Genomic DNA, 25,133 nt, shown 5'->3' with positions numbered 1-25,133 from the left:
AATAGGAGAATATTTAGGAAAAGGTGGCAATTAATTAATAGGAGAATATTTTGGAAAAGGTGGCAACTAATTAATAGGAGAATATTTTGGAAAAGGTGGCAACTAATTAATAGGAGAATATTTTGGAAAAGGTGGCAACGAATTATTGAAACCATTGTTTTGGAAAAGGTGGCAGCTAACTATTAGGAGAATATTTTGGAAAAGGTGGCGGCTAACTATTAGGAGAATATTTTGGAAAAGGTGGCAGCTAATTAGTAGGAGATTGCTTAGGAAAAGGTGGCAGCTAAGTATTAGGAGAATATTTTGGGAAAGGTGGCAGCTAATTAGTGGGAGAATGCTTTGGAAAAGGTAGCAGCTAATTAATAGGAGAATATTTAGGAAAAGGTGGCAGATAATTAATAGGAGAATACTTAGGAAAAGGTGGCAATTAATTAATAGGAGAATATTTTGGAAAAGGTGGCAACTAATTAATAGGAGAATGTTTTGGAAAAGGTGGCAACGAATTATTGGAACCATTGTTTTGGAAAAGGTGGCAGCTAACTATTAGGAGAATATTTTGGAAAAGGTGACAGCTTACTATTAGGAGAATATTTTGGAAAAGGTGGCAGCTAATTAGTAGGAGATTGCTTAGGAAAAGGTGGCAGCTAACTATTAGGAGAATATTTTGGAAAAGGTGGCAGCTAATTAGTAGGAGAATACTTTGGAAAAGGTGGCAGCTAATTAATAGGAGAATATTTAGGAAAAGGTGGCAATTAATTAATAGGAGAATATTTTGGAAAAGGTGGCAACGAATTATTGAAACCATTGTTCTGGAAAAGGTGGCAGCTAACTATTAGGAGAATATTTTGGAAAAAGTTGCAGCTAATTAGTAGGAGAATGTTTAGGAAAAGTTGGTAGCTAACTATTAGGAGAATATTTTGGAAAAGATGGCAGCTAATTAGTAGGATAATAACCTAACCAAACCTAACCAAAGTAGGGGAAATATGCCGTTCCCAGTGCAGGTACAGTGGAAGGCAGGGAGGATTGAGAATTGAGGATTGAGGATATGAGGATTGAGGATATGAGGATTGAGGATTGCAAGATGGCGGGTGAGAAAACGTATACCTTTTTGATTGACTCACCCCTCTCTCAGACCTACAAGTGGGCGTTTTTTGATTGACTCACCCCTCTCATCCCCGCACCTGCAAGGGGTGTTTTTGACAGGTCAATGAAGCGTGTTCGATTCTCGGATGTAGAAGTACATACATTGGAGTATGAAGATAGGGTGAATTTTGATTTAAGAAATAAACAGTATTTTAATATGTTAATTAGATTAAAATTTGAACCATTAATTTCGCCCGTATTAATCAAATGGTTAAGGGGGTATGAAACTCCAGATGACGTTGGGGGGGAAATAAAGAATCCCCGTAAAAACCCAGCTCTACCGATTATTCTAGATCATTCTAGATCATTCTAGAAAAATTAAAATTCCCCGTAAAACCCAAGTTAACGTTGTTTAAGGCCATGACGTAAAATGTACAGTCAAAGTTGTAGATTGTTCGAGAATAATCTTCTCGGAAAAAAACCCACCATTAATGTACAGTCAAAGCTAGGATGATGATCATATTAAATGGTATAAATAGCCAGGACCCCAAGTTAAACCACCATCACAATCTCACTCAAGCTCGACGAGGAAGGAAGGACCATCCAACAAGTACAATGTAAGTATAGTTTTTGTGTACTTATTATTTTTAAAGTTATAGTTTGGAGGTAAAACTTAGTTTTATCCATTCGACAGAATGTCTGCCGTAGTGCTATTTCCCCTATCAGATGAGAAAGTAATTGAGGTTACCCCGAAGTTAGACGTACGACTAGGGTTCAAAGACAGTTCTACGGGACTCATACTTCACCAGTCCGATTTCCACGAGTTATACGCTAGGAAGGATGAAATATTCAAGTTCTTCGAAACCGACGACGCCCCGGAAACGTCATGGTTCTTTACCGGTTCTGAAACGAAGCGTGTGGAGTTGCGAACATATCGAGACCGTAAGATTATAGACATCAGGGAACTATACCCCGGAACAGGTGCTATGTACGGCAAGTTCTTCCCAACAAAGAAGGGATTCGCCGTTGGACACTACCTTGCCAAGACGTTAATGGATACGTATAAAGACGTAGTCACATTTCTTAACGAGGCGAGTCGAGTACGTGTGTTATTAAAAAATTGTATTGTAGAACAATTGAAATCAAACATCCGTAAATGTTGTTACGGATGTAGTATTGATCACCCCTCTCAAACTCAACACGATTGTTTGAATGGGTGGGAAATGCGTGTTTCAATGAACTTTGACACCGCGAAAAGTAATCTTGATTATGTTGAAATTTATAAGATATTTACCCTAAGCACTTTTCTAAGTGACGAATTTTGTAAGTCTATGATTGGTCAAATCGTATGTAATGCCAAAGAATATTTGTGAATAAAAAACAACTTGATTCTTAAAAAATGATTCATTCCTTAAAATGGACTTCAGCTTACAACACCCATTTAATGGTCTCATAGCCGGGGCGACACAATCGGGAAAATCATACTTTGTAGCTAGCCTTATAAAGTATAAAGATATATGTATATCACCCCCTCCAGATAGGATAATATGGTGTTACACTGAATATCAACCGAAATTATTTAATTCGGTATTAGATCACACGCCTTCTGTAGAATTTCACGAAGGTATATTAAATGTGAATATATTAGACCCCAATATCAAGAATTTTGTTATACTTGATGATTTACTTTGTGAAATATCTAATAACAAGGATGCACCATAAAAACACCTCTGTTTTTATTTTGATGCAAAATTTATATTACCCCGGGAAGGAAATTAGAACATTAAATTTAAACGCCCACTACTTGATAATATTCAAATCTCCTCGAGATAAATCGGCTATATTTCATTTAGCCAAACAGATTTGTCCCACTAATAGTAAATACGTTATCGACGCGTTCCATCAGGCAATTGCTAGAGATTTTGGGTATTTATGGGTTGATTTAAAGCCAACGACGTCAGATGATCATAGACTACGGACGGGACTCATACCGGGCGAAGAAGCTGCAGTCTATATTCCAAAATGAAAAGAGTGCATACGCATCAACATTTCTTAAAGTATCTGACCACTTGTAATGCGTGTCAGAGAAAATACGCTATCAAACACGCTAGTAATGACTCTATCAAGGCCATAGTGGAATGTTGTATAAATGTCCTACGCGGTAACGTGAAGTTATCAGATGACCAGAAGAAACGATTGAAGAAGCACTGTCTAATGTTAAGGAAGTTATCTAAACAAAGCACTGTAGCAAAACGAAAAAAGATCCTTATTCAAAAAGGGGGATTCTTACCTCTTTTGTTAGCACCCCTTTTATCACTTGTTAGCACTGCTGCTGGTGCAGCTATAAGTAGAGCAATTAAAAATGGCTAGAAAGATGATTTTGGTACCTGAAGAGGTTTACCGCCGATTAAACTCACAACCAAAAGTTGAACATAGTGAAAATTTGGATACGAAGACTGTTTTGGTAGACAACAAATTGAACCAGACGCAAAAAGTTAACATGTACAATCATTTACTAACGAGTGCTATTAACAAAAGAAAAAAGAAGAAACCTGTTAAACAACAGAAAAAGAAAGATTGGTATTCTGAAATAGCCATGACAATACCAGATTCACACCTCAAACCAGCCATTGCCTTATACAAGTGGATTGATATGAACTCCAAGATTAATTGGTCTCCTAACGGGGAACTTATATACAGGGGGCAACCAATCGTCGGGTCGAATATTATGGATATTTTACACGAATCAGTTAAAGGTTATAAAAGTAAACCGAAACACACTGTCGTTGGAATAAATCAGTTTTACGAAATGTTAATAAAAGAAAATGTACCAAAAACTATCGTGAGAAACAAATTCCCATTTGGAAACTCTACGAGTGTTGTACCAAATACCTATCTCGATGTATCTAAAAGCGATTTACCGAGCATTGATTATTATCCCCCAACCCCTGATTCCCACTACGGTAATGGTCTCAACACTTGGATAAACTTGAAATAAAGAATATATATCAATACCACGTTTCATTTCTTTCACAAATTACTTACACGTTATCATGGAAGGATGTAACGACCCTTCTCCCACAGGGCTTCTAGCCTCCCTGTCCGTTTCATTTTTAAATAATCCCAAAGTTATTACGGCGCTTTTGATATTATTTCTTATTATAATTATCGAGTTATCTGATTTCGCTTATTGGTATACTCAAAAAACCTTAAACTGTACGACTAATGGATAAACTAGAAGAAATATACTTCAATGAAAAAGATCCGGGGAGCTTCGGAGGTGTACAAGGCCTATATAGGGCTGCGAGGGAAAAGGGGATTAACGTTTCCTTAAATGATGTTATTGAGTTCCTACAACGTCAAGATACGTATACACTGCACAAACCCGCGAGGCACAACTTCAGAAGGAACAAGACTATTGTGTACGGTATAGATGAACAATGGCAACTTGATCTGGCAGACATGCAAAACATTAAGCGTCATAATGACGGATATAGATTTCTACTGTGCTGTATTGACGTATTCAGTAAATTTGCTTTCGCCGTCGCTATTAAAGACAAGAAAGGACCTACGATGGTTGCGGCGTTTAGATCCGTTTTAGAGTCTGGTAGAAAACCCAAGATTGTTCAGTCGGATCATGGGAATGAATTTCTAAATAAAGAACTGCAAAGTGAATTGAAACGTTTGGACATCAAGTTTTTCGCCACACACTCGGAAGTGAAATGCAGTATAGTTGAACGATTTAATCGAACCTTGAAGGAGCGAATGTACCGATATTTTACACAAAACGACACCTACAAATACATTGACGTATTACCCGACTTATTGGAATCGTATAATAACAACTACCACAAATCAATTAAATGCAAACCCACTGAAGTGACAGAGGAAAATTCGAAAGAAATCTGGTTAAATTTGTACGGAAAAGTAAACTTTTCGCCGCCAGTTTCATACCCCTTTGAAATTGATGATTTAGTTAGAATTAGCAAAAATAAAAGAACGTTTGAAAAAGGGTATTTGGCCAATTAGCAAAAATAAAAGAACGTTTGAAGAAGGGTATTTGGCCAATTATACCGAAGAACTATTCAAAGTAACAGAACGAATCCCGAGAGATCCACCGGTATATAAACTGAAGGATTTGAACTCCGAGCTCATTTCCGGTGTGTTCTACAAAGAGGAAATACAGAGAGTTGGCAAGGACCTAGAAAACTGTAAATTTAAAATTGAAAAAGTATTACGAAAACGTAAAAAACCTGACGGTACTAAAGAACTCCTCGTACGGTGGAGAGGGTATAGTTCCGAATTTGATTCCTGGGTGCAAGAAATCGACGTAAAATGAGTTTCTACATCACACTACCCTCTGACTCGTCAACGCAATATTTCAAAGGAAATACTATAAGCAAGTTCAGAACGTATCTACCAGAACCTATAATTCTAGAGGGATCTCACGAGGTTGCTCTGGCTGAAATAAGCTATCCTAGAACTTGGAATAATGTAAAAAGGGAATGCGCAGTTCGCATTTGGGATAATTCGTTCGTAGGTGTTGCTTCGGATGCAATGGATGAATTCCCAGAAGAGGGATCTGGTTTTGGTGAAAGTGGACAGACAATTAACGGAGTGAATGAAAACCGAGGTATATCGATAATTATACCTCCCGGATATTACGGTTCTGTAGAGGAATTACTCGAAATATTGTCAGCCGACGACGATGCTGGTGCTACTCAAAAAATAAAATCTAGGGTTGAGTTTTCATACAACAAACCAAATCGACGGGTGATGGTTGAGTTAAAAGGGACGAACCAACTTTATATCCCAAGCGAAATTGCCATTATATTAGGGTTCACGAGGAATTCCAAAAAAGACTTCACTGTGGTCGCCTCTATGACGGCCCCATTCAGTTGTGATATGGATGCTGGAATGCACTCCTTATTCGTATACTCTGATATAATTCAGTCTCGATCGGTAGGAGACTCTGACGTCCCTCTCTTAAGAATTATAAGTATCAACGGGAAAGATGGTGACACGGTGGAAAAAGAGTTTGCTAAACCCCATTACATGCCCATAGCGAAAAACAACTTCCAAACAATTGAAATAAACATTATGAGTGAAATGGGTAAACCGGTTAAGTTCGAACGTGGGAAAGTTCACGTCACTCTGCATTTTAGGCCCAGAAGAACTTGGCACTTGTTATAAGAACTACGTTGAATTCAATCTCCGCCCCATTTATGACGTGATTGTCAAAGTGTAAGGATGTCTCCATATAATACGGGTCACGTTTCTGTTAAGGATTATGAGGACTATTATCTAAATCAAATTGGACATGGATCCATCCCAGTATATAGAGGTTTGGCCGTGCAACGTGGTTATGGCCTGGGGTCAATTATCTCCTCGGCGTTCAGATCGGCCATGCCATTACTTAAAAGGGGTGCCACGTTCCTAGGTCGAAAGTTTTTAAACACTGGCGCGAAAATTGCGACGGATTATACAAGCGGTGTACCCATTAAACAAGCATTGAGAACTAGGAGTAAAGAAGCGGGTAAAGAAACATTGAGAAGGGCCGCCGAAGAAGTGACCAAGCTAACTGGAAACGGACGTAAAAGGAAACGCAAAGTGTCACCCATCATCAGTTCTGTTCGAGCTAAGAAGAAGAGAAGGTCGTCATCTTTACACCCGGATATATTTTCATAATGTCGCTCGCACACCCAAACTCTATGAACAGCGTCAGCTCGGAACTAAATGTTTTTCACGTACCCTATACCCAAACTGGGATAGTAGGAAGTCAATGGGTGGAGTATAACTCTACCTCCAATGTGGATGAAAATCAGGCTATTATATTTCCCGTCACCGGGAACTCCGAGACATACATGGACTTGAAAAACACGCTCCTGCATTTACAAGTAAAAGTGGTTAAAGCGGATGGGTCTCTACCTAAAGCCGCTGTGTACGATGCGAATGGTGATATAACTACTCAGGCGGATAAAGTTGGACCCGAAAACCTATTACTCTCCAGTCTTTTTAGTGAACTACACGTATCGTTGAATGATAGATCAGTTACATCATGTCCTCAACAATACGCATACAAGAGCATGATTCAAACGCTATTGACATTTGGTGGTCCAGCGAAAAAGAGTTTTTTGACCGGGGCACTATTCTACAAAGATACGGCGGGACATTTTGACGACTTTTCCGAAAATGAAGGGTTTTTGAAACGGAGTGAATTCGCCCAAAATGGGGTTATAGACTTGATTGGCGTCGTACACGCCGATATATGTCAGCAAAATCGCTTTATCCCCAATCTGGTCGATGTGAATTTTAAATTTATCAAAAGTCCCAACGAATTCTGCTTACATGCGGATGGAAATAAAGCGAAAGTTATATTTACCCACGCTTCGTTATTCATAAGAAGAGTTAAACTAACCCCCGAGATTATGATATCACACGCCAAAACCCTGGAATTGGCTACGATGAAATACCCCATAACACGTACGGAATGTAATACGTTTTCCATATCTCAAGGAAGTAAAATAGCAGTCAAAGACAATTTATTTAGCGGTCAACAACCGAATAAAGTTGTAATTGGATTTGTAGACCAGAACGCGTTTTTGGGTGATTATAAAATGTCGCCTTTTAATTTTAAAAATGAAGCGGTGACTCAAATCACCTTATCCGTTGATGGGGTTAGCGTACCCCATAAACCCTTAAGCCCCAACTTTAAGGATAACCTATGTATGAGATCGTACGCCAATCTCTTTCTTCAAACCGGACAATGGAATATCGACGAGGGTAATTTCATTGACCGTGACGAGTTCGCCAATGGTAATGCTCTTTTCGTATTCGACTTGACCCCCGACCTGAATGGTAGTTCGACTGAAAGTTTCAACTTTATAAAGAACGGTAGTGTCCGATTGGAGTTAATATTTGCCGAAGCGCTACCGGCTACAATTGCCGTCGTTTACTATTCTGAATTCCAATCTTTGATTGAAATTGACAAAAACCGAGCTGTTCTATTCGATCAAAGCTCATAATGGACTCCCAACAACTTGAGAGAATATTAAGGCGCGATCCATACGCTAAAAATCTGTTTAGGGGTATTTTTGCGGCGGATAAACTACCACTAACTGTTAAAACGTTTCCCTCTCTATACATTGTGAATACTGACACCTCAAAAGGGGGAGGAAAACATTGGACGGCTATATACATTTCGAGGAAAAAGAATACTGAATTCTTTGAAAGCTATGGAAATCCTCCGGATTTATTTAAATTTAATGATTTTGTAGAGCGAAACAGCCTAACTGTTACGTTTAATTCACGCCAACTACAGGGGGAATTAAGTCAAACTTGTGGCGGATATTGTGTCTATTTCTCGTTGTATAGATGTAGGGGAGTTAAAATGTTTGATATAATAAAACGATTTACTAAAAATAAAAATGTTAATGATCGTATGATTTCCGAATATATGTATAAGAATTACTCAATAAATTTGTCATAATTTTTCTCTTTATTTTGTATTTTTATGCCCGTGGGCTAGTGTGGTAATACCATCATTTAAAATATGACGCTTATCGTCACATGGGTTTAAACACAGTTTGGTTTGTTTTACAGTTTTTAAAATGTGCTTGTCACTGACAATCCTTATCATCTCCGCGGTGGTCAGCTCGCGGTTCAGCAAGCATTCGCGATAATGCGCGTGCCGGACACGTTTCTGCACGACGCGCTTGCACACGCCCTTGCACGTCTTTTTCTCTCCCTTGGCCGACAGGATACTGTACATTTTGGGTCTCAGCCCACAGAACTCCGCGATCGGTGTCCCATCTAGTTCATCCTTGAATTTACCAAGGCGTTTCTTGTTCACATCGCTGTGAAGTGGATGGTCACGTGGGTACCCCGAGAAGTCGTACATATCCGACTGAGCGGCGAAGTCTTTGTACAAGTCTTTGGTTTCTATGTGATACGTGAGACTGTCTGTAATTATACGTAATTTCCGCAAATGTTAATGTAAATGTTATACTAAAGTAAATGATATATAAGGACGTAAAACTTACCAGTATCTGTGAAGAGGAGTTTTGCTTTCTCCCCGTATTGTGCCCGAATTACATCATAGTGGAACTGGTACATGAGCAATTTTGATAGATCCAGAATTGCGAAACCCGTGTATATCGGTCGATTTAGGACCAGCTTCTTTTTTGCGGAGTTGATTCCAACTAGTTCGTTGTGGAATATGGTGAACCGTTCGAATGCTGGTGAACTAGCCTTTTTAACGGCTTTTTCGGCAGTCGTCACTAGTTGGAAATCCTGACGGTTCCGAAGGTTCTCCATCGTTTTTCCTAAGGGAGAAAGCAAATCATTATTATCCATACTATTTTATGTTCATTCTAATTTTATAAATACATACCAAACACGGCATTGTTCATTAATTTAAATAGGTCCTTCTCGAAATCATCAGTCGCCTTCGTCCTCTTCTCGGTGTTAAATTCTATGTACCCCTTTAACCACGCTCCTTGTTGAAACTTCAAAATTCTGTGAATTTTGCTGATTCTCAGCCCCTTTGATACGTAGTACTTTAAATTACGATAGTGAACCACGTATCGTTCCTTCTTGTTTAGGTTGGGTAGTAGTTTGGGTAGAGATTCCTTGATTTTGATGTTCAGCGAAGTCATCTGCTCTTTGGAATAGTGAGAGAGCATCTGGGGTTTTATGGACATGGATTCTGGAGCTAGTGGATAGCAGTTGTGACTATCATGGAGATATTCGGGGTACTCCATATCCACTTCAATAATATAACCCTCCGGCGAGTCATCTGGGCAACTTAGAATTTCGAGCTCGGAATTGGGGTTGGGTTCTACCCACTGGAAATTCCTCATGGGTAGAGCGTCACACATGACCGTCCCATAAAGGTTGTTGCAATCTATTATCGTTGATTGTTAGTATGTGAAAATTTAATTTAGGATAACTTGTATATCTTACCTAGATAACATATGTAACTTTCCGGTTTTGATGCGTCGTAATTATCTAGATATGTGTTGTTGGCCGCAGCGAAGCGATGACTTATCATGGATACCCCTCCCCTAATCCCCTTTTCGATGAAGAGGTGCATGTTCTCATCCAATAGCAAGTCTAGGTGCATCTTTGACATGCATAGAGCGGCTTGCCAGGCGAAACCGGGTAAGGTATATGAGTGTGCAGGGTCTAGACGATAGTACGTCATGCACATTTTGCGGAAGTTTTGAAAAACATCCGCTAGGAGGAGAGTATCGGACAGAACATACAAATCGTGGTACCCTCCTTTAAAAAATGCAATACAAATATTAGCAAATGTTCGTCTCGAATGAATGTTATCATGATCATACCCAAATTCCGAATGTTGAATGATTGCCACACGTTTTGAGCGTGAGTGTAATCATCCTGTTTAAGGGGCTCGTCCGTAAGATCGTTGTAGAAACACTCAATTGGCGGTAGTTGCTTTTCGGAGAAGCGCTTCTCGGAATCCATGTAAGTGTAGGGGTATACACCCTTCCGAAGAAGTAATTTAACTTCAGCCGGATTGAAAACGGCGTTCATGAGTGGGAATTTCTCTTGTCCTCCTTTCGCTACATTTGACACCAACGATTCGAGGGATGCAGGCAAGAATCGGATGCTATCCACAAAGCGTAGATTTCCCAGCGTGAATGAAATGTATGTCTCACTATTGGTTGCTATACAGTCAATCTTTTTGTTTCGAATCATCGCAATTTGCTGCATGATGAGATGCGCATCGTACCTATTCGGTAATCGATAATTATTACATAGATCTAATTAGACATAATGATTATTTAAATTACCTGCTGAGATTGTGCATCACAACTGGTATGAATTTTGGTGCTTTCAATTTCAAGTTGCAACTTTGACACGCACCCCCTCTATATTTTCCAGTGTAGTGGTCGTGCGTTTTGATTATAGATTCCGTGAAGGATTCTTCACAAACGTAACAACAGGTCGCAGCTTCGTGTGAAGCTTCTTCGACCGTTGTTAATTGCATTGGTTTGTTCTCCTTCAGCTTCCCAACGATGATGTCGGATTCATCCAACAGCATTTTCAGGAATTTTATTGCCCCGTCAACTCCTCTGTATACTTCGTGTTTAACGAGATTTCCTATGATAGCATGAATAATTGTAAGCTAAATGGTTAATCCATTTAGGGGATTGGAATTTACCGGTTGGTCCGACGATTGCGTATGAAAAACCACACGCCTTATGTAACGCCAATGTAGTTGTTGAAGACAACGATGTGTCTGGTAAACATGTTGTCACCTTTGCGAGAATCGATTCAAAATCGGCTACAATAATATATGGAAACTATATCGATGTAATGAAACATTATAATTTTGTCTTGCACTTGGTTATATTTAGTACATTACCATTTGATTCCATCCAAAGTTTTTAAATTTCAATGTGGGTTCACTATGCGGCATAATCACGCGTTGCGGGTCGTGTACACTACACTCACGCACGTGGTTATCGTGAACTGCTTCGGTGGCGCTTCTCTTCAAGCAATATCGGCAGTAGAAGGATTGGTGACAATGTTTCGTGAAACCGTTAAACAATCGGCTAAGGTGGCGAATTAACACGTAGTGTTTTGATTTTCCATTGGAAACCAAGAGGAGATCAATTTGTCTAGATTCGTGCACTTTGTTCTCGCTTACGTAACGTGGAAAATATCCTTTTTCGTACGCGAAAATATTCACTGATAAATTGTTCACCTCCTCAAACCGTTTAAGTTTAAATGTATCTAATTCAAAAGGGAAAGTGATTCCACACAAATCGAGCTCGTTCTCGTACGGCCTATAATGTGTTACACGACTTGGGGTGATTAAAGCCGGATGGAGTTTTGCTATTATCGACCACAAGAAACACTTATTGTCAGTTGGATCTTCCGGGTTAACATTTACCGTTGCCTTTTTATTTTCAATCACGGGTGGTAATTGAAAATATGTTCCACCCACTAGGGGTAAGTACTGGATAATGTTGATTTGTATAAATAATATTCGGTCTAAAACCCACCCACTTCCCATAGCTTCGAAGCTAATCATACTCTCGGCAATTTTATCTCGACTCAAGTCGATTTGTTGTGGGATAACTTCCGGTGCCAATGTGGCATGCGTAAATCCTCGGAAATATGGGCTAATTTCGGTTTCAGCGCCTGTATTTCCAAGTTCACGTGTATACCGCGCGCGAACCGTTAAATACCATTTAATCCCCTTTTTAACACTCAATTTGTTTCTGAGATATGATTCTAGTTTTTCCCGGTGTTTGTTTATGAATAAAATCGGGTCCGTTACACCGTTAGGGGCGGTGATTCGAGCCGAGAAAATCGCGTTATCGAGCGCGTTAATTTCCTCAATGTCCGGTTGTTGACTCCCGGGTTGTTCTACCGCGTTTTGTTCGGCCTCCCAATTGTCCATAAATTCATTTAACCCGACGTCATCTTGCGAGAGCATAACATCACCATCTTCATTTTCCCTACCTCCCCCATCTTGATTTTGTCTATCCTCCCACATCTTTATAAACTCATCAAGCCCTTCGATATCTTGGGTAGATAACGGGTCATCTGGAATTGGCGCATTTTCTACATATAAATTAGGAATTAATTCCTACACCAATTCAGAAAAGATAGATTGTCTTAAACCCCTGGTTGTTAGCTACACCCTATGCATCAATGTGCAGCGGGTAAGACACCTTACAGGGGAAATCAATAAACCAAATATTTACCATTTTCTACTTTTTTTTTCTTTCCTCCGTTTGTCGGAATCGGTGCCGCTTTTCTCTTTACGGGAGAATTGGGAGGGCTGACGCGGTGTGACGGTCCGGGTTGCGGGGTTGGTGGACGCGTATTATTTTCCGCGACTTTATTTACTGCGGCTCCAACGTGGTTCATTTGCCGTTGATGGCGGTTTAAATTATCTTTCCGCGCATAACTCTTATTACAAACTGGACACGCAAAAGAAATATTACCATGTTTGGTCCGCATATGACGACTAAGGTTCGGCTGGTTGGTGAAGACATCGGCGCAAGTAGAGCAGGAGTACATCTTGAAATCGAATGTGACATAGCACCCATTTCACCTCCCTTTTATACAATTTTTAGGCCTACGTATATATTGTTTCACCCTTTCCAGTGATTCCCATTGGATAAAAATATTGGCAGCCTTAAACAGTGTATTTTTCTTGGATTTTCCGGGGTTTCCCCATCAACGTACAGAAATCCAATTGCGCCTGGTTTAAGAAGGTGTAATATGGAAGACCCAAAAAGAACCTTCTAGAAACAATGGAATGTTCTGGAATCGGAAAGAATATTCTAGATGGTCCAAGATGACCGACACTTCGTTGTACATCCGAATTCGGCTTATATTGTAGATAGTGTAAAGTCAACTATGACACTTTGATGTGAAGACTCCCTCGAGTCTAAGAAATTTACTCCTCCGATAAAAACCCAACTTGTATCTTTAACAATAGTAGCAGGTACACTCGTACACGAGGGGTTTGACACCCGAGTTCCGAATGTATATATATGTTATAGCGTTTGACCACCCAGGATAGAGGCTGAATATCACCTCGATCGAGAAGTCAAGTTGACATGTTTGGTTAAGACGCACGTGTTTTCGCCTTCTAGATGGTTCGAAACGAGGGGTCGGATACGTACTAATTCAATGTACCATGTCCTTTAAGTTATCAGTATATTTTGAACAAGTGGATGACCACCCAGCTAAGCTTGATTTCTTCGCGCTTTTTGGGTTTTTTGGGGGAATCCCGAATGAAACCAGTGATTCATAGTTGTATGGTTTTTAATCCTACAATTCATACTAACTGTTTGAAGTTCTATTGTAATTTGGAGAAAATCCGAGGAAGGGTTAGAGGTTTTCATACTACATGTTGGACCCAGGGGAATGGGCCATTTTTGAAAATTTGGTCACAACGATTTTTTCTGTCCTAGTGGCAAGTTGAGTCCCATTAATTTTTTAAAAACTTTTAAATTAAATTGAAAATGGTTCTGGGTCGCGTCCCTATGGGGGACATGTCTTGGGTGTACGCACCAGAAACTCCTCCTCCACTAATAATTGAGGAAATGGAGGAAGATTTTATCTTAGATGAGGGAGATAATGAGGTGTTAAACTTCATCGTCGAAAACGGAGATGATGCTGACTCCGTAAACACTTTCCCAATCATCCATCCCGGGGATATGTAAGTGTATTTTTCTATTATTATTGTTGTGTAGTATCAATACTTAAGATTGTTTTAATGTGATTAGCGCCGACCTCGGTGATTTTGATGATTTTGATGAGGAAATTGTTCTCAACATAAATTGTGACGGATACCGGTAAATACATCCATATTTATACACCCCACCATTTGTACCGCTAATTGATTTCGTTTAGAATTATGGACACCATACGGGTTTTGTTACATCCCAGCATGGCCACCCCCTCCATCCAGGCCCTCTTGGTCACTCTAGAGGACATTATTGCGGGATATATACGCCCAAGGTGTGTATTGAAGATATAGATAATATATTGATTAATTATTAATTATTACTAGTATTTCATTTATTTGTTAATATATTTTTCTACCCCTCCGCTTAGTCCGACAAGGGATGCCGATGGGGCTTACCCCACCCCGGACGGGGGATCACCATCCCCTAACTGCGATGGATATGGGTATGACACACTATCAAATATTTAATTCTATTTACATTAATTACAATATACATATATTCGCTAAAACAATTTTTTCTTCTTATGTACTATTATCAGCGTTCAAAACGCCATATTCACGCTCATGATGAGGAGGCGGGATGCCCGCAATAATAGTGGGGAGGAACAGGAGCTCGCCGCCCACCTCGACAGGGCGGTAATTGAGCATGTTGGGATTGCGGTCAATCGGAGTATATGTGATAATTACGCGGTGTCGTATAAAATTTAAAAAAAAAAAAAAAAACATAATAAATAAAAATAAAACTATATTCTGATTTTTTAATTTTATTCGTCTCCTAAATTTTTATTTACAATTTCTTTGTGTTTATAAATCCACTCGGAAAATAATATACATTTTGAGAGTGCACACAAATACTTCTTATTATTACGGACAGTTTTATGATTAAGCATGCATGTAATCATGGGTCCATCATCGTCTATTTCGTTGGCTTTGGGGCACCCCACACCATTCAAGTCTATAACTTCCCGATTAATAATGTTCAGCAAAAATAAACACTTTTCCTCTCCCTTACAAAATACGCGGTCGTAGCCTTGAACTGCAGATCGGAGGCACTCGACGAGTTTTTCGTAGGGCGTTACTCCATCACTCCATCCCAGACCATGCAGGTTGTTAAGAAGCCACCTGTTCTGACGCACAGTGTCGTATGTAAGTTCTTTTTCACTGTAAGGGGGCGCGAAAGACCATGAGCCAACCCTCGGTGTTTTCTCCACGGTAGTAACCGCCACCTCCTTGGCTACTTGTTCCCGTTCAAGTCCAACAATTCGCCCGCTAAGAAAATCAAACTCAACGACCACGGATTTCTTAAGCCTTGGTGAGGGTAAAAAAAATCTCCCATTAACACTGATATTTACGGTTCAAACTTTAACTTTAAAAATAATAAGTACACAAAAACTATACTTACATTGTACTTGTTGGATGGTCCTTCCTTCCTCGTCGGGCTTTAGAGAGATTGTGATGGTGGTTTAACTCAGGGTCCTGGCTATTTATACTATTTAATAAGATCATCATCCTAGCTTTGACTGTACATTATTGGTGGGTTTTTTCGGGAAGATTATTCTCGAACAATCTACAACTTTGACTGTGCATTTTACGTCATGGCCTTAAACAACGTTAACCTGGGTTTTTTAGGGCGAATTTTAATTTTTCTAGAATGATCTAGAATAATCGGTTGAGCTGGGTTTTTACTGGGATTCTTTATTTTCCCCCAACGTCATCTGGAGTTTCATACCCCCTTAACCATTTGATTAATACGGGCGAAATTAATGGTTCAAATTTTAATCTAATTAACATATTAAAATACTGTTTATTTCTTAAATCAAAATTCACCCTATCTTCATACTCCAATGTATGCACTTCTACATCCGAGAATCGAACACGCTTCATTGACCTGTCAAAAACACCCCTTGCAGGTGCGGGGATGAGAGGGGTGAGTCAATCAAAAAACGCCCACTTGTAGGTCTGAGAGAGGGGTGAGTCAATCAAAAAGGTATACGTTTTCTCACCCGCCATCTTGCAATCCTCAATCCTCATATCCTCAATCCTCAATCCTCCCTGCCTTCCACTGTACCTGCACTGGGAACGGCATATTTCCCCTACTAACCAAACTTACAATTTCCTTCTCTGGGTTTGAACCCGAGCCTCTGAATTAAAAGTCTGATATTCTACCATGCTTCTGCGGTGATTCGAAATCCTCACAGACAATAATTAACTAATTCTTTCAAATAAATTCCCATTCAGCAGGAACCCGCCATTGGGCTGGAAATTTAAATATATTCTCCATAAAAAACCAAAAAGCGGTTCGGGACCATACCACAAAATTACGCTATGAGATCCATGGCGATAAAAGGCTCTAGCTAAGATTGCTTGCATTAGGGCCTTTTTTTAATTTTGAATAAGTATTTTCTTACTTTATTAAAATAAAAACTCGTTTTCTTCAACGAGGATTTTAACCAAGTGCATGGAATGTTTTAGGTAGCTCCAGGAAAAGGCATCGAAAATTGGTAGTACCTCTATTTTGCGGCAGTCCCGCTTTAGGTGGCCCGGCTTCTTGGACTTGTGGCAGGTGCGGATGCACTTCCATTGACAGCCCCGTTTACTTTGGCCGCCTCGCCCTCGACCGCCGCCGTAAAAGTAGGCTTTGACTACTTTGATATTTTTTGATGCACTCAAAGATTTCCAAGCCGTCTTATCTGAACAAATCGAGTCTCAAAGTGATGAATTACTACGCCTGAAAACCTGTTTCTCAGACTTTCAGGGTAACGATCATTCCATCTCAATCTCTGCCAGTACCAATTTCTCTCCGTCTACTACACCGAAAACCAATTCAGCAATCGCTTCGTTACAAACCAATCAACCACACTCCTCGAACTCTGCCCGTCCTCATTCTACAAGCGGCCATCCTTCTACCCACACCCAAATTTATCAAAATAAAATCTGGATATTTCTAGGCACAACCGTAACGCTATTCTCTTACAAGTACCGGACTCAAATGACTATGATGAAGACGCTAGGTTTTCTTCCTCGAGACTTAGACTTTACCCCCCCCCACCAATGTCAGTATATTCGTATATCGAGGCTCGGCTATTTCAAACCTGGTCAAAATCGCTCTCTACGTCTCGAGTTTCAATCGATTAGTCATCGCCAATATTTCGGAAGAGGAATTACTCAATGGAGACAGTATTATGGCTTTGAATACCCCGTATCTCCAGACCGTTCAGAATCTCAGCGTATCGCCCGCCCTCAATTGGTGGCTGAACTTCTTGATCGCCGTGCAAGGGGTGAAACCAATCTTTTGATTCGCCGCGGTCAAATTGTTCTCAATGATACGTCCACTTTTAATGTTACAGATGTCGCCGCTCCTCGGAATCAGAATCTTTCATCAAACTCACTCTTTTCACCCAACAACATTCCGCTATCTAACCAATACCACCACATCCTACCTACCCAAAAAAAACTAACTGCAATACCCCCCATTCCAAGTCTCGTTGTGAACTCATTTAATGCACAGCATCTTTGCTGTAAGCGCCCAGAACTTTTGACCCTTTCTCCTAACCCCCAGTAGCACAAGCCTTCCGCATAACAGTCGGTTAAAGGTCGAATAGTCGGTTTTCGGTCCAGTCAGCTGTACCATGCTTATTCCGACACTTTTCCTACTCATGAAGCCGACTACTTCTTTTAGTTGGCAATGCCGACATCTATCTGACAGTTGGAACAGAGATGGTTTAAAGTAGGCTTGCCTACCGTCTAGAAAATTCCAACACATTTTTTGTCAATTGATTACCAACTCTCTCACGCTAGTCGTTATTGTGACGTTTAAAAAGAGTAAAATTGAAAGCAAAGTTATGCTTAGGCCGTTTAGTAACCGACATTTATCCGACAGTTGGAACTGAGATGGTTTAAAGTAGGCTTGCCTACCGTCTAGAAAATTCCAACACATTTTTTGTCAATTGATTACCAACTCTCTCACGCTAGTCGTTATTGTGACGTTTAAGAAGAGTAAAATTAAAAGCAAAGTTATTCTTAGGCCGTTTAGTAACCGACATTTATCCGACAGTTGGAACTGTGGTGGTTTTGAAGTAGGCTTGCCTACCGTCCTAAACATGTAACCCATTTTTGCCAATTGATTACCAACTACTTCCCGCTAGTCGGTATGGTCACGTTTTAAAAGAGTTAAATGAAAAACGAAGTGGTTGTATAGGCCTTCTTTTTCCGTGGGACGGTTTTTTTGACTTTTACTATTCCGCATATGCCACCAAATTTTTTTTGTTATATATTTAACTTATACTATATTTCGATCCACAAGCAGAAGTTGATAATACTATATTTTTGGCAACACTAGAAACATAAGGTTACAAAAAACTGCAAAGCAAGAAAACACATCTGATTTTCTAGTTTGAATTTTCCCTCCTGTAATTTCTCGGGTCAGGTGACACGCCTCTGTTCTATTGGCGTAACTAGGGTAACGCCATGCACGTCATCATCGAAGAGGGCGCTGCTAGTGCGAAAGCAAGTTAGCCTTTCCAGTATCTCTGACGCGGCTGGGTCGTTAGAATGTTTAAACGAGATTTTTGTGGTCGAAAATGATTAGTTCTAGGCTTGCTAACTTTTAATTTCATCGCTAAGGTTCTTTGTCACACTATATAAACTAGAAACGTCTTCGTTTGTCACGTAAGGTTTGAATTTTGTTATTGAATTATCAATTTATCTACCTCTTAGAGCCAGATTTATGCATAAGCCTTTGCTTTTTTACCTAGCTTCTCATCTGCTGGGAACCACACCCCTATAAAGTGAAACCAAAACTTAAACGTTTATGTATACCTTCAGTTTCTTTGTTTGAATATAAAAGAAGCAAGTGTTTTGGGGCGCTTGAAGTTCAAAAACCTTATTTATTAAGTATTTTAGAGATGTTTGGTTGTGAAAATATTACTGAATTCCAAAATAGATCTCAATTTGTTTTAGTTACAGAATTTTTATGCGGTTTCAAACATTTTAAGAGAAAAATGTGTGAAATAATACCCTTTAGAATTGTATGTTTTTCTTTTTCCTTAAAAAATCTGGCAGCGTATAATAATATTTTTCATTAAGATTTTTGTATTTAAGAGATAGTAACTGGCCACATCGAAGATATTAACAATGAATATTAATAAATGCTTTAATTTATGTAAATATTATACTCGCCCTGAAAAAGTTTACTTTTCGTTGAAACCAATTAGCTAGGCAGCTAATATTTCCATTAGACTAGTCGTGTAATATCGAATACATTGTTTAATATTTGAAATTGTTATAATTGATGCTCAACCTGTATGATACTTGAAATATTCGAAGTACAAATTCTAAAGTGATTTTCGTTGAAAATACATTAAAGAAATTTCAATACTAGGTATCAGTATCCTTTACTATAAGCGAATGAAGCCTCGAGTTAAGGCTTGATCGTCGCAAAACCGTCGGGCCTTGAGTTAAGGTTTGATCGTCGCAAAAGTGTCGGACCTCTTGCTGACAGGCGGTTAAGTCGACTCTACAAAGTGATGTATGAGGGTCGTATTTCATTCGTGTCGTAACAGTCGGAAAACCGGCGGGCCGTCGTCCCGCCGGGCGGACATTTCGACTCTCAAACACTTACTCTACCAGCCCTTTACCGACGATTTACCGTTCCTATACTAAAAAGCCGCGAAATCGTCGGATTGAGCGCGGCTTTAGGTAAGCATAAGGACGCCGACATATAGTCGGCCAACAGTCGTTTTATAGTCGCCTCTTAACAGTCGGAAAACCGGCGGGCCGTCGTCCCGCCGGGCGGACATTTCGACTCTCAAACCCTTACTCTACCAGCCCTTTACCGACGATTTACCGTTCCTATACTAAAAAGCCGCGAAATCGTCGGATTGAGTGCGGCTTTATGTAGGCATAATGACGCCGACATATAGTCGGCCAACAGTCGTTTTATAGTAGCCTCAAAACAGTAGGAAAACCGGCGGGCCGTCGTCCCTCCAGGCGGACATTTCGACTTTCAAACCATTACTCTCCCGACTTATTAGTGACTTTTTACCAACTCGTCGGTAACACACAAGGCCGACCATGTAGGCCCTACGTCGGCAGTGCTACTAGGGACTCCTGCTTGGAGTGCCGACTGCATCTGTATCACTGAAACATGGGCTACTTCTTCACAAGATGATGCAGTTTTTAACCTTCCGGGGTACTCTATCTTGCGCCAAGACCGTTTGGATCGAAATGGTGATGGGGTACTAATCTGCATTCGTCAAGATGTTGTTTTCCATAAGCTCGACGTCTCTGTGACCCATCCAGAATATCTATGGCTTGAACTTAAAGGAATACTGACAGTCATTTTTCAAAGTTCTTTCTTTCTTGTCTAAATCATAGTTTCATAAGATTTAAATAGCCTGTGCGATTTTTTTTTGTTTTAATATTATAAAGAAGGAATTTACTATAAGAAGGCCTAAAAAGGCGTCCGGTGCACGCGTGATAGTCGACAATCCCCCCTCATGGGTGGGAGGAGGCTGGAAACCAAGGCGGGACTTAATATTTTATCTTACTCTGTTTTCGACCATCTATCTCTTTTACCTTTTCGGTAAGCCTTGGTTTGGTTTTTGGAACTCACGAAATCATAAGTATAGTACACTTGATTCGATTTAGAAACAATTATAGAACGAACGATTTTCACGTAGAGACACGTATTCAAAATCCATTAAGTTAGGTTCAAAACCTTTAACTAACTTGTTAATGGCAATTATAAACCATTCACGTAGCGGTTCAGCACCGCTGGCAGCCTCCATTTTCAGTTTACTTTGCTCGAGGTTTTTTTCTCTATTCGGAATACGTCATTTGCGTATGTATGACCTATCCCCACGGGATCCAATAGGAAACCTCAGAGCAATGACGGACATGAAAAGGGTGGGGGTTACTTGTCCGCTAACACCGGCGTAAAGGCCCGTTCGCAAAAGCGCTTTTAGCTCAAGCTGATTGCTGATTGAACAGAATGCAGTTCTTGCTTCCAATTTACTCGATAAGTGTCTTTTTTACGCCGTCAGCTTCAGCTTCCGCGAATTCGTTCACATAAACGCTGGTTTGGTTGCGCTGATTCTTGAATCTAATCACTGGCGTCAAGAAAATAGAGGACAAACACAGGGAGCGCAGCCAAAACTTATAAATTCCTTACATGAAAAATAGGATTTTATAGGAGAAAAACAGTTTTTTATAGGCAAAATAGGAATAAAAATTTTTATATATAATATTATTATGGCGTAAATTATGTGGAAAAATCTCATAAGAAAAAATACTGTACTTTGAAAGGACGAACTTAATTAAAATATAATTTAAAAAATCTAAGCAAGCAAAGAAAGCTCCACAATTTCGGTGTCTTGTCAAATGCGATCGCGATAAAAGAGCTAAATATTGTTAAATTGAATCTAAACCATTGGAAAACTTCCACAAAGTCAAAAATATCGGATATTTAGGACATTTCATGAAATTATAGGACACTATAGGACATGATCAAAAATATTAGATTTGAATAGGAATTGTGAGAAGACGGAAATCGAGCTAAAGCTTCGCTTTTATTGTTAAAAAGAAAAAAAGCTAAACCAAAATTATCAATATATTTCGTTCTCTGTTCAGCTTTTAAAGCCTTTTCAGCTTCTTCATTTTATTTTAGAGACATGTTAACCGCACAAGCACGAAAATCTCGCTTCTGTGCGTTATAGCAGACGACAAGAAATAACGCTGATCAGCTATATATCTAGCAGCGATAGATCGAGGCCGACACCAACAATCAGCCTGTGCTACCATCGTACGCCCGTATGAAACCCGCCTAAGCTCATTTGAGAACAGTCATGGAAGACGCCGAGAGCAAACTCAGCCTACTCTCTCAGCAATCAGCTTGAGCTTAAAGCGCCTTTGCGAACGGGCCTTTGGAGTAGAAGCGTAAAATCTAGTGACTTAGGCATTCTTATAGTAAATAAATTCTTGATATTATTAAATTAGGGAATGAGCAATATTAAATTTAGTACAATGTTTGGGTCAATTTGAATTCAGTGTTGTAGGCGTGGTTTAAAATGACGTAGGTGATCAAACTAAACACGATTGGTTTGCTTCTTTCTCTATTGTGATAGGCTGTCTTTTGGCACGTGTCTCACGGAGTCACGGTGGCTTCTAAGATTTTTCCAGTGTCATTTGACTCAATACTTCACTTAAAATAAGTTATTTAGCATGATTATAATAATGTCTGAAACTGATTCGGGCTCCTCTATATATTATTCTTACCGGTCGGAAGATGAAGAAGACCCTTATGAAAACTTATTTTCATCGTCTCAGAGCTCTAATGATGCCGAAGCAATGGGCGGCGCGTTAGGCCTTGGCCAAATTCATAGTATAAGACCATATCAATTTCAACCTCTAGCATCGTCAGAGAGCGATGAAAATGAAGAAATAGGCCTACAACCAAATGAAGCTCACATTAATAGACTTGAAAACACGGACTGGTATGCATAATTTCACATTAGCTAGGGGTTTGTTGGTTGTGCTAAAAATTTGGCCATTATAGGTGTACATGCGGATTTTGCCAGAGGATGGACACAATAGTGGAAAGTGTGTGTTGTAGAGAGCAGGAAGAAGTAAACGAAGAGATTATCCATGGTACATGTATAACCCAGCATGATGAATTTTATGGTACATGTATCCATCAACCGCAATTAAGGCTTGCGTACTTGGAATTCGTTAATCCCGAAGGAAGAGAAATAAATGAACCCCTCAAGGTTTGATACACGAGTAAGTGAACATAATTAAATTCCTTGTCATGCCATAACTGTATGCTTAAATGTTTATAGAACATATAGATATCTTGCCTATCGTCGATTCATGAGATGGATCTATTGGTTTTTACCAAATAGAAGAATACCGATACCGAGCTGTGTGTTTGTAAAGTTAGATCTGCTTTCCCCTCCGACGAGTATTGTGGTTTCCAACCTATTCCTGCCCTTCGACGAAGACTTTATCGATGAGTTCATGCTGGCTTATTGAGACTTTGTTTATTTTGTTGATTAAAATATCAAATTATTTTTTACGAGTATCACATATTTTTTAATGATACAAATGTTTCACATATTTTTTAATGATACAAATGTTTCACATATTTTTTAATGATACAAATGTTTCACATATTTTTTAATGATACAAATGTTTCACATATTTTTTAATGATACAAATGTTTCACATATTTTTTAATGATACAAATGTTTCACATATTTTTTAATGATACAAATGTTTCACATATTTTTTAATCTTAAAAATGATCCAAATGTTTCCTTCAAAATCTTTTAGTGTCTGCATAGCTTTTCACCCCATCATCTTTGTTATGTTTCACATATTTAGAAGTTAATGGTTCTGGTGCTTCACCTAGTTCCAATAAACTCCTTCCGTTCCCTTGTTGATACGTTTCTGCTATTGCCGATATACTCACCATTTCCATAAAATTTTAAACATATTCTGAAATAAGTTTACATAACTAGGTTTTTTCCTTTCAAAGAGTCCAGTAACATTCTTTGCTCATTAGTCCAAACCTCAGTAGAAACCAAAATATATAGTTTAATAATTAATTGTAGCTGCAATTCCAAATTTTGTATATAATTTATGTACATTCTTACATTTTCTACGGCTCGAAAAAGATAAGCCTTCTGAATGCGGAAAAACGTTCGTAAGTCAAACATTGCAATGTTTGTAAAACGGAGCATGCGTAATGCTTTCTCGGGGTTTAACCCTGAAAACAATATTGCTGCCGCTACTATTATGTTGCCCACTGGTTTTTGACCTTATAACGGTTGACTGCGCCATGTTGTGGAGTGATTATTGGGACAGGTTGTTCGGACTGTGATCATAGTACCAGAAATTGACGTCACAGCTGTGCATTTAGCTAAGCACTGGGTGCAAAAAACAAAAAGTTGCAGTAGGGCTGCTTCGAAGACAATTAATTTGCGATCCTCGTATGATCCCTGATCCCGCCTTGAACTTTGTTTAAAAAAATTTTAGAACAACTACCAACAATTTTCAAGTTAAACCTTTTTATACTTGTCAATGTCCTCATCTCCCACTGAAGAAGGATTGTAACTAGTATCCAATGGATTTATTATTTCCCCATCGTCAGGATCGTCATTGAACTCTTCTTCGTAGTCGTAAATATCTTCAGTACGAGATGCAATTAGTTCTTCCACAAAAACATCATTTTGCATATTCGTGTGGGTACTTTTATGTAAGCTTTCGGGAAGAGTCTGACAGCCTAGAATTTTTAATATGGTTATATTGGTCTCTAATCAATTTGTAACTACCTCATTTATACTTTTATTAATTTGAATTTTTGAAGTTTGTGTAGCAGACGTTTTTGATTTTGAAGAGACAGACACTTGTATGCCTCTTGAAATACTCCTTGGATGTAAAACAGACTGAATTCCTATTGATTCAGTTTGGATATTTTTAAATACTGATACGTTTGAGTCATATTTTTAAGAAAGATAATTAATTACTATACATTAATTCATTCAAATAAGTAAGTAAATGATGCTTAGTAATTATATATATTTCTTACCAAAGATCTAGCCTTTTTTCGGCTGGGGGATTTAAAAAGGTGTAGAATATTCTCTACCTCCACCTTCGCTGGTGATTTTGAAAATTCATTAATTACTATATTACTCTCAGTTGTTGAGTGCGTAATATCCGCGAGCTTTCTCATAGCCATTGGTATTGCCTGTTTTTTTAAATATTTAGCCATATAATTGTATTTTGGTTCTAAATTTACTACAGCGTC

General features: G+C 39.1%; 4 protein-coding genes and 1 long non-coding RNA gene across 5 annotated transcripts; 3 read left to right on the top strand and 2 right to left on the bottom strand.

Moving 5' to 3' along the window:
• Nucleotides 1-1,593: 1,593 nt before the first annotated feature.
• LOC149650607 (uncharacterized) lies at nt 1,594-2,747 on the top strand. Its single transcript, XM_089849114.1, has 2 exons — nt 1,594-1,700; nt 1,778-2,747. Exons 1-2 carry the CDS (start codon nt 1,594-1,596, stop codon nt 2,454-2,456), a joined length of 786 nt encoding a protein of 261 aa, XP_089705240.1. The 3' UTR covers nt 2,457-2,747.
• A 4,023-nt stretch (nt 2,748-6,770) lies between these two features.
• On the top strand, nt 6,771-8,108 carry LOC149650606 (uncharacterized protein F54H12.2-like). The gene has a single exon (XM_089849113.1). The coding sequence runs from the start codon at nt 6,771-6,773 to the stop codon at nt 8,106-8,108; it is 1,338 nt and encodes a 445-aa protein (XP_089705239.1).
• Nucleotides 8,109-8,581: 473 nt separating this feature from the next.
• On the bottom strand, nt 8,582-13,146 carry LOC149650605 (uncharacterized). Its single transcript, XM_089849112.1, has 11 exons — nt 13,071-13,146; nt 12,828-13,019; nt 12,124-12,684; nt 11,477-11,847; nt 11,273-11,414; nt 10,902-11,211; nt 10,431-10,840; nt 10,048-10,365; nt 9,476-9,988; nt 9,126-9,407; nt 8,582-9,045 (listed from the first exon to the last, which is right to left on the bottom strand). The coding sequence occupies exons 1-11, from the start codon at nt 13,144-13,146 to the stop codon at nt 8,582-8,584; spliced, it is 3,639 nt and encodes a 1,212-aa protein (XP_089705238.1).
• An 874-nt stretch (nt 13,147-14,020) lies between these two features.
• On the top strand, nt 14,021-14,504 carry LOC149650604 (uncharacterized). The gene is made up of 2 exons (XR_016371522.1): nt 14,021-14,296; nt 14,364-14,504. It is a non-coding gene; the product is annotated as an uncharacterized LOC149650604 (long non-coding RNA).
• A 586-nt stretch (nt 14,505-15,090) lies between these two features.
• On the bottom strand, nt 15,091-15,936 carry LOC149650603 (uncharacterized). The gene is made up of 2 exons (XM_089849111.1): nt 15,729-15,936; nt 15,091-15,634 (listed from the first exon to the last, which is right to left on the bottom strand). Exons 1-2 carry the CDS (start codon nt 15,833-15,835, stop codon nt 15,091-15,093), a joined length of 651 nt encoding a protein of 216 aa, XP_089705237.1. The 5' UTR covers nt 15,836-15,936.
• Between the last annotated feature and the right edge of the window lie 9,197 nt (nt 15,937-25,133).

The sequence above is a fragment of the Phalangium opilio genome, unplaced genomic scaffold (genome assembly GCF_054372755.1).
Source record: "Phalangium opilio isolate 3A_F unplaced genomic scaffold, DU_Popi_V2 ptg000085l_1, whole genome shotgun sequence".
In the NCBI taxonomy this organism is placed as follows: domain Eukaryota; kingdom Metazoa; phylum Arthropoda; class Arachnida; order Opiliones; family Phalangiidae; genus Phalangium; species Phalangium opilio.
This window is presented reverse-complemented; position numbering and strand designations above follow the sequence as displayed.

What these genes read in the sequence shown, in the direction of transcription:
- LOC149650607 (XM_089849114.1), top strand. Translation starts at nt 1,594, where the DNA reads ATGATGATCATATTAAATGGTATAAATAGCCAGGACCCCAAGTTAAAC. An exon ending in GACCATCCAACAAGTACAAT is followed by an intron (nt 1,701 to 1,777) that starts GTAAGTATAGTT and finishes TCCATTCGACAG; the next exon opens with AATGTCTGCCGTAGTGCTAT.
- LOC149650606 (XM_089849113.1), top strand. Translation starts at nt 6,771, where the DNA reads ATGTCGCTCGCACACCCAAACTCTATGAACAGCGTCAGCTCGGAACTA.
- LOC149650605 (XM_089849112.1), bottom strand. Translation starts at nt 13,146, where the DNA reads ATGTACTCCTGCTCTACTTGCGCCGATGTCTTCACCAACCAGCCGAAC. An exon ending in GAAAAAAAAAGTAGAAAATG is followed by an intron (nt 12,685 to 12,827) that starts GTAAATATTTGG and finishes ATTTATATGTAG; the next exon opens with AAAATGCGCCAATTCCAGAT. An exon ending in TAGCTTCGAAGCTATGGGAA is followed by an intron (nt 11,848 to 12,123) that starts GTGGGTGGGTTT and finishes CTTTTGAATTAG; the next exon opens with ATACATTTAAACTTAAACGG.
- LOC149650603 (XM_089849111.1), bottom strand. Translation starts at nt 15,835, where the DNA reads ATGATGATCTTATTAAATAGTATAAATAGCCAGGACCCTGAGTTAAAC. An exon ending in GACCATCCAACAAGTACAAT is followed by an intron (nt 15,635 to 15,728) that starts GTAAGTATAGTT and finishes ACCCTCACCAAG; the next exon opens with GCTTAAGAAATCCGTGGTCG.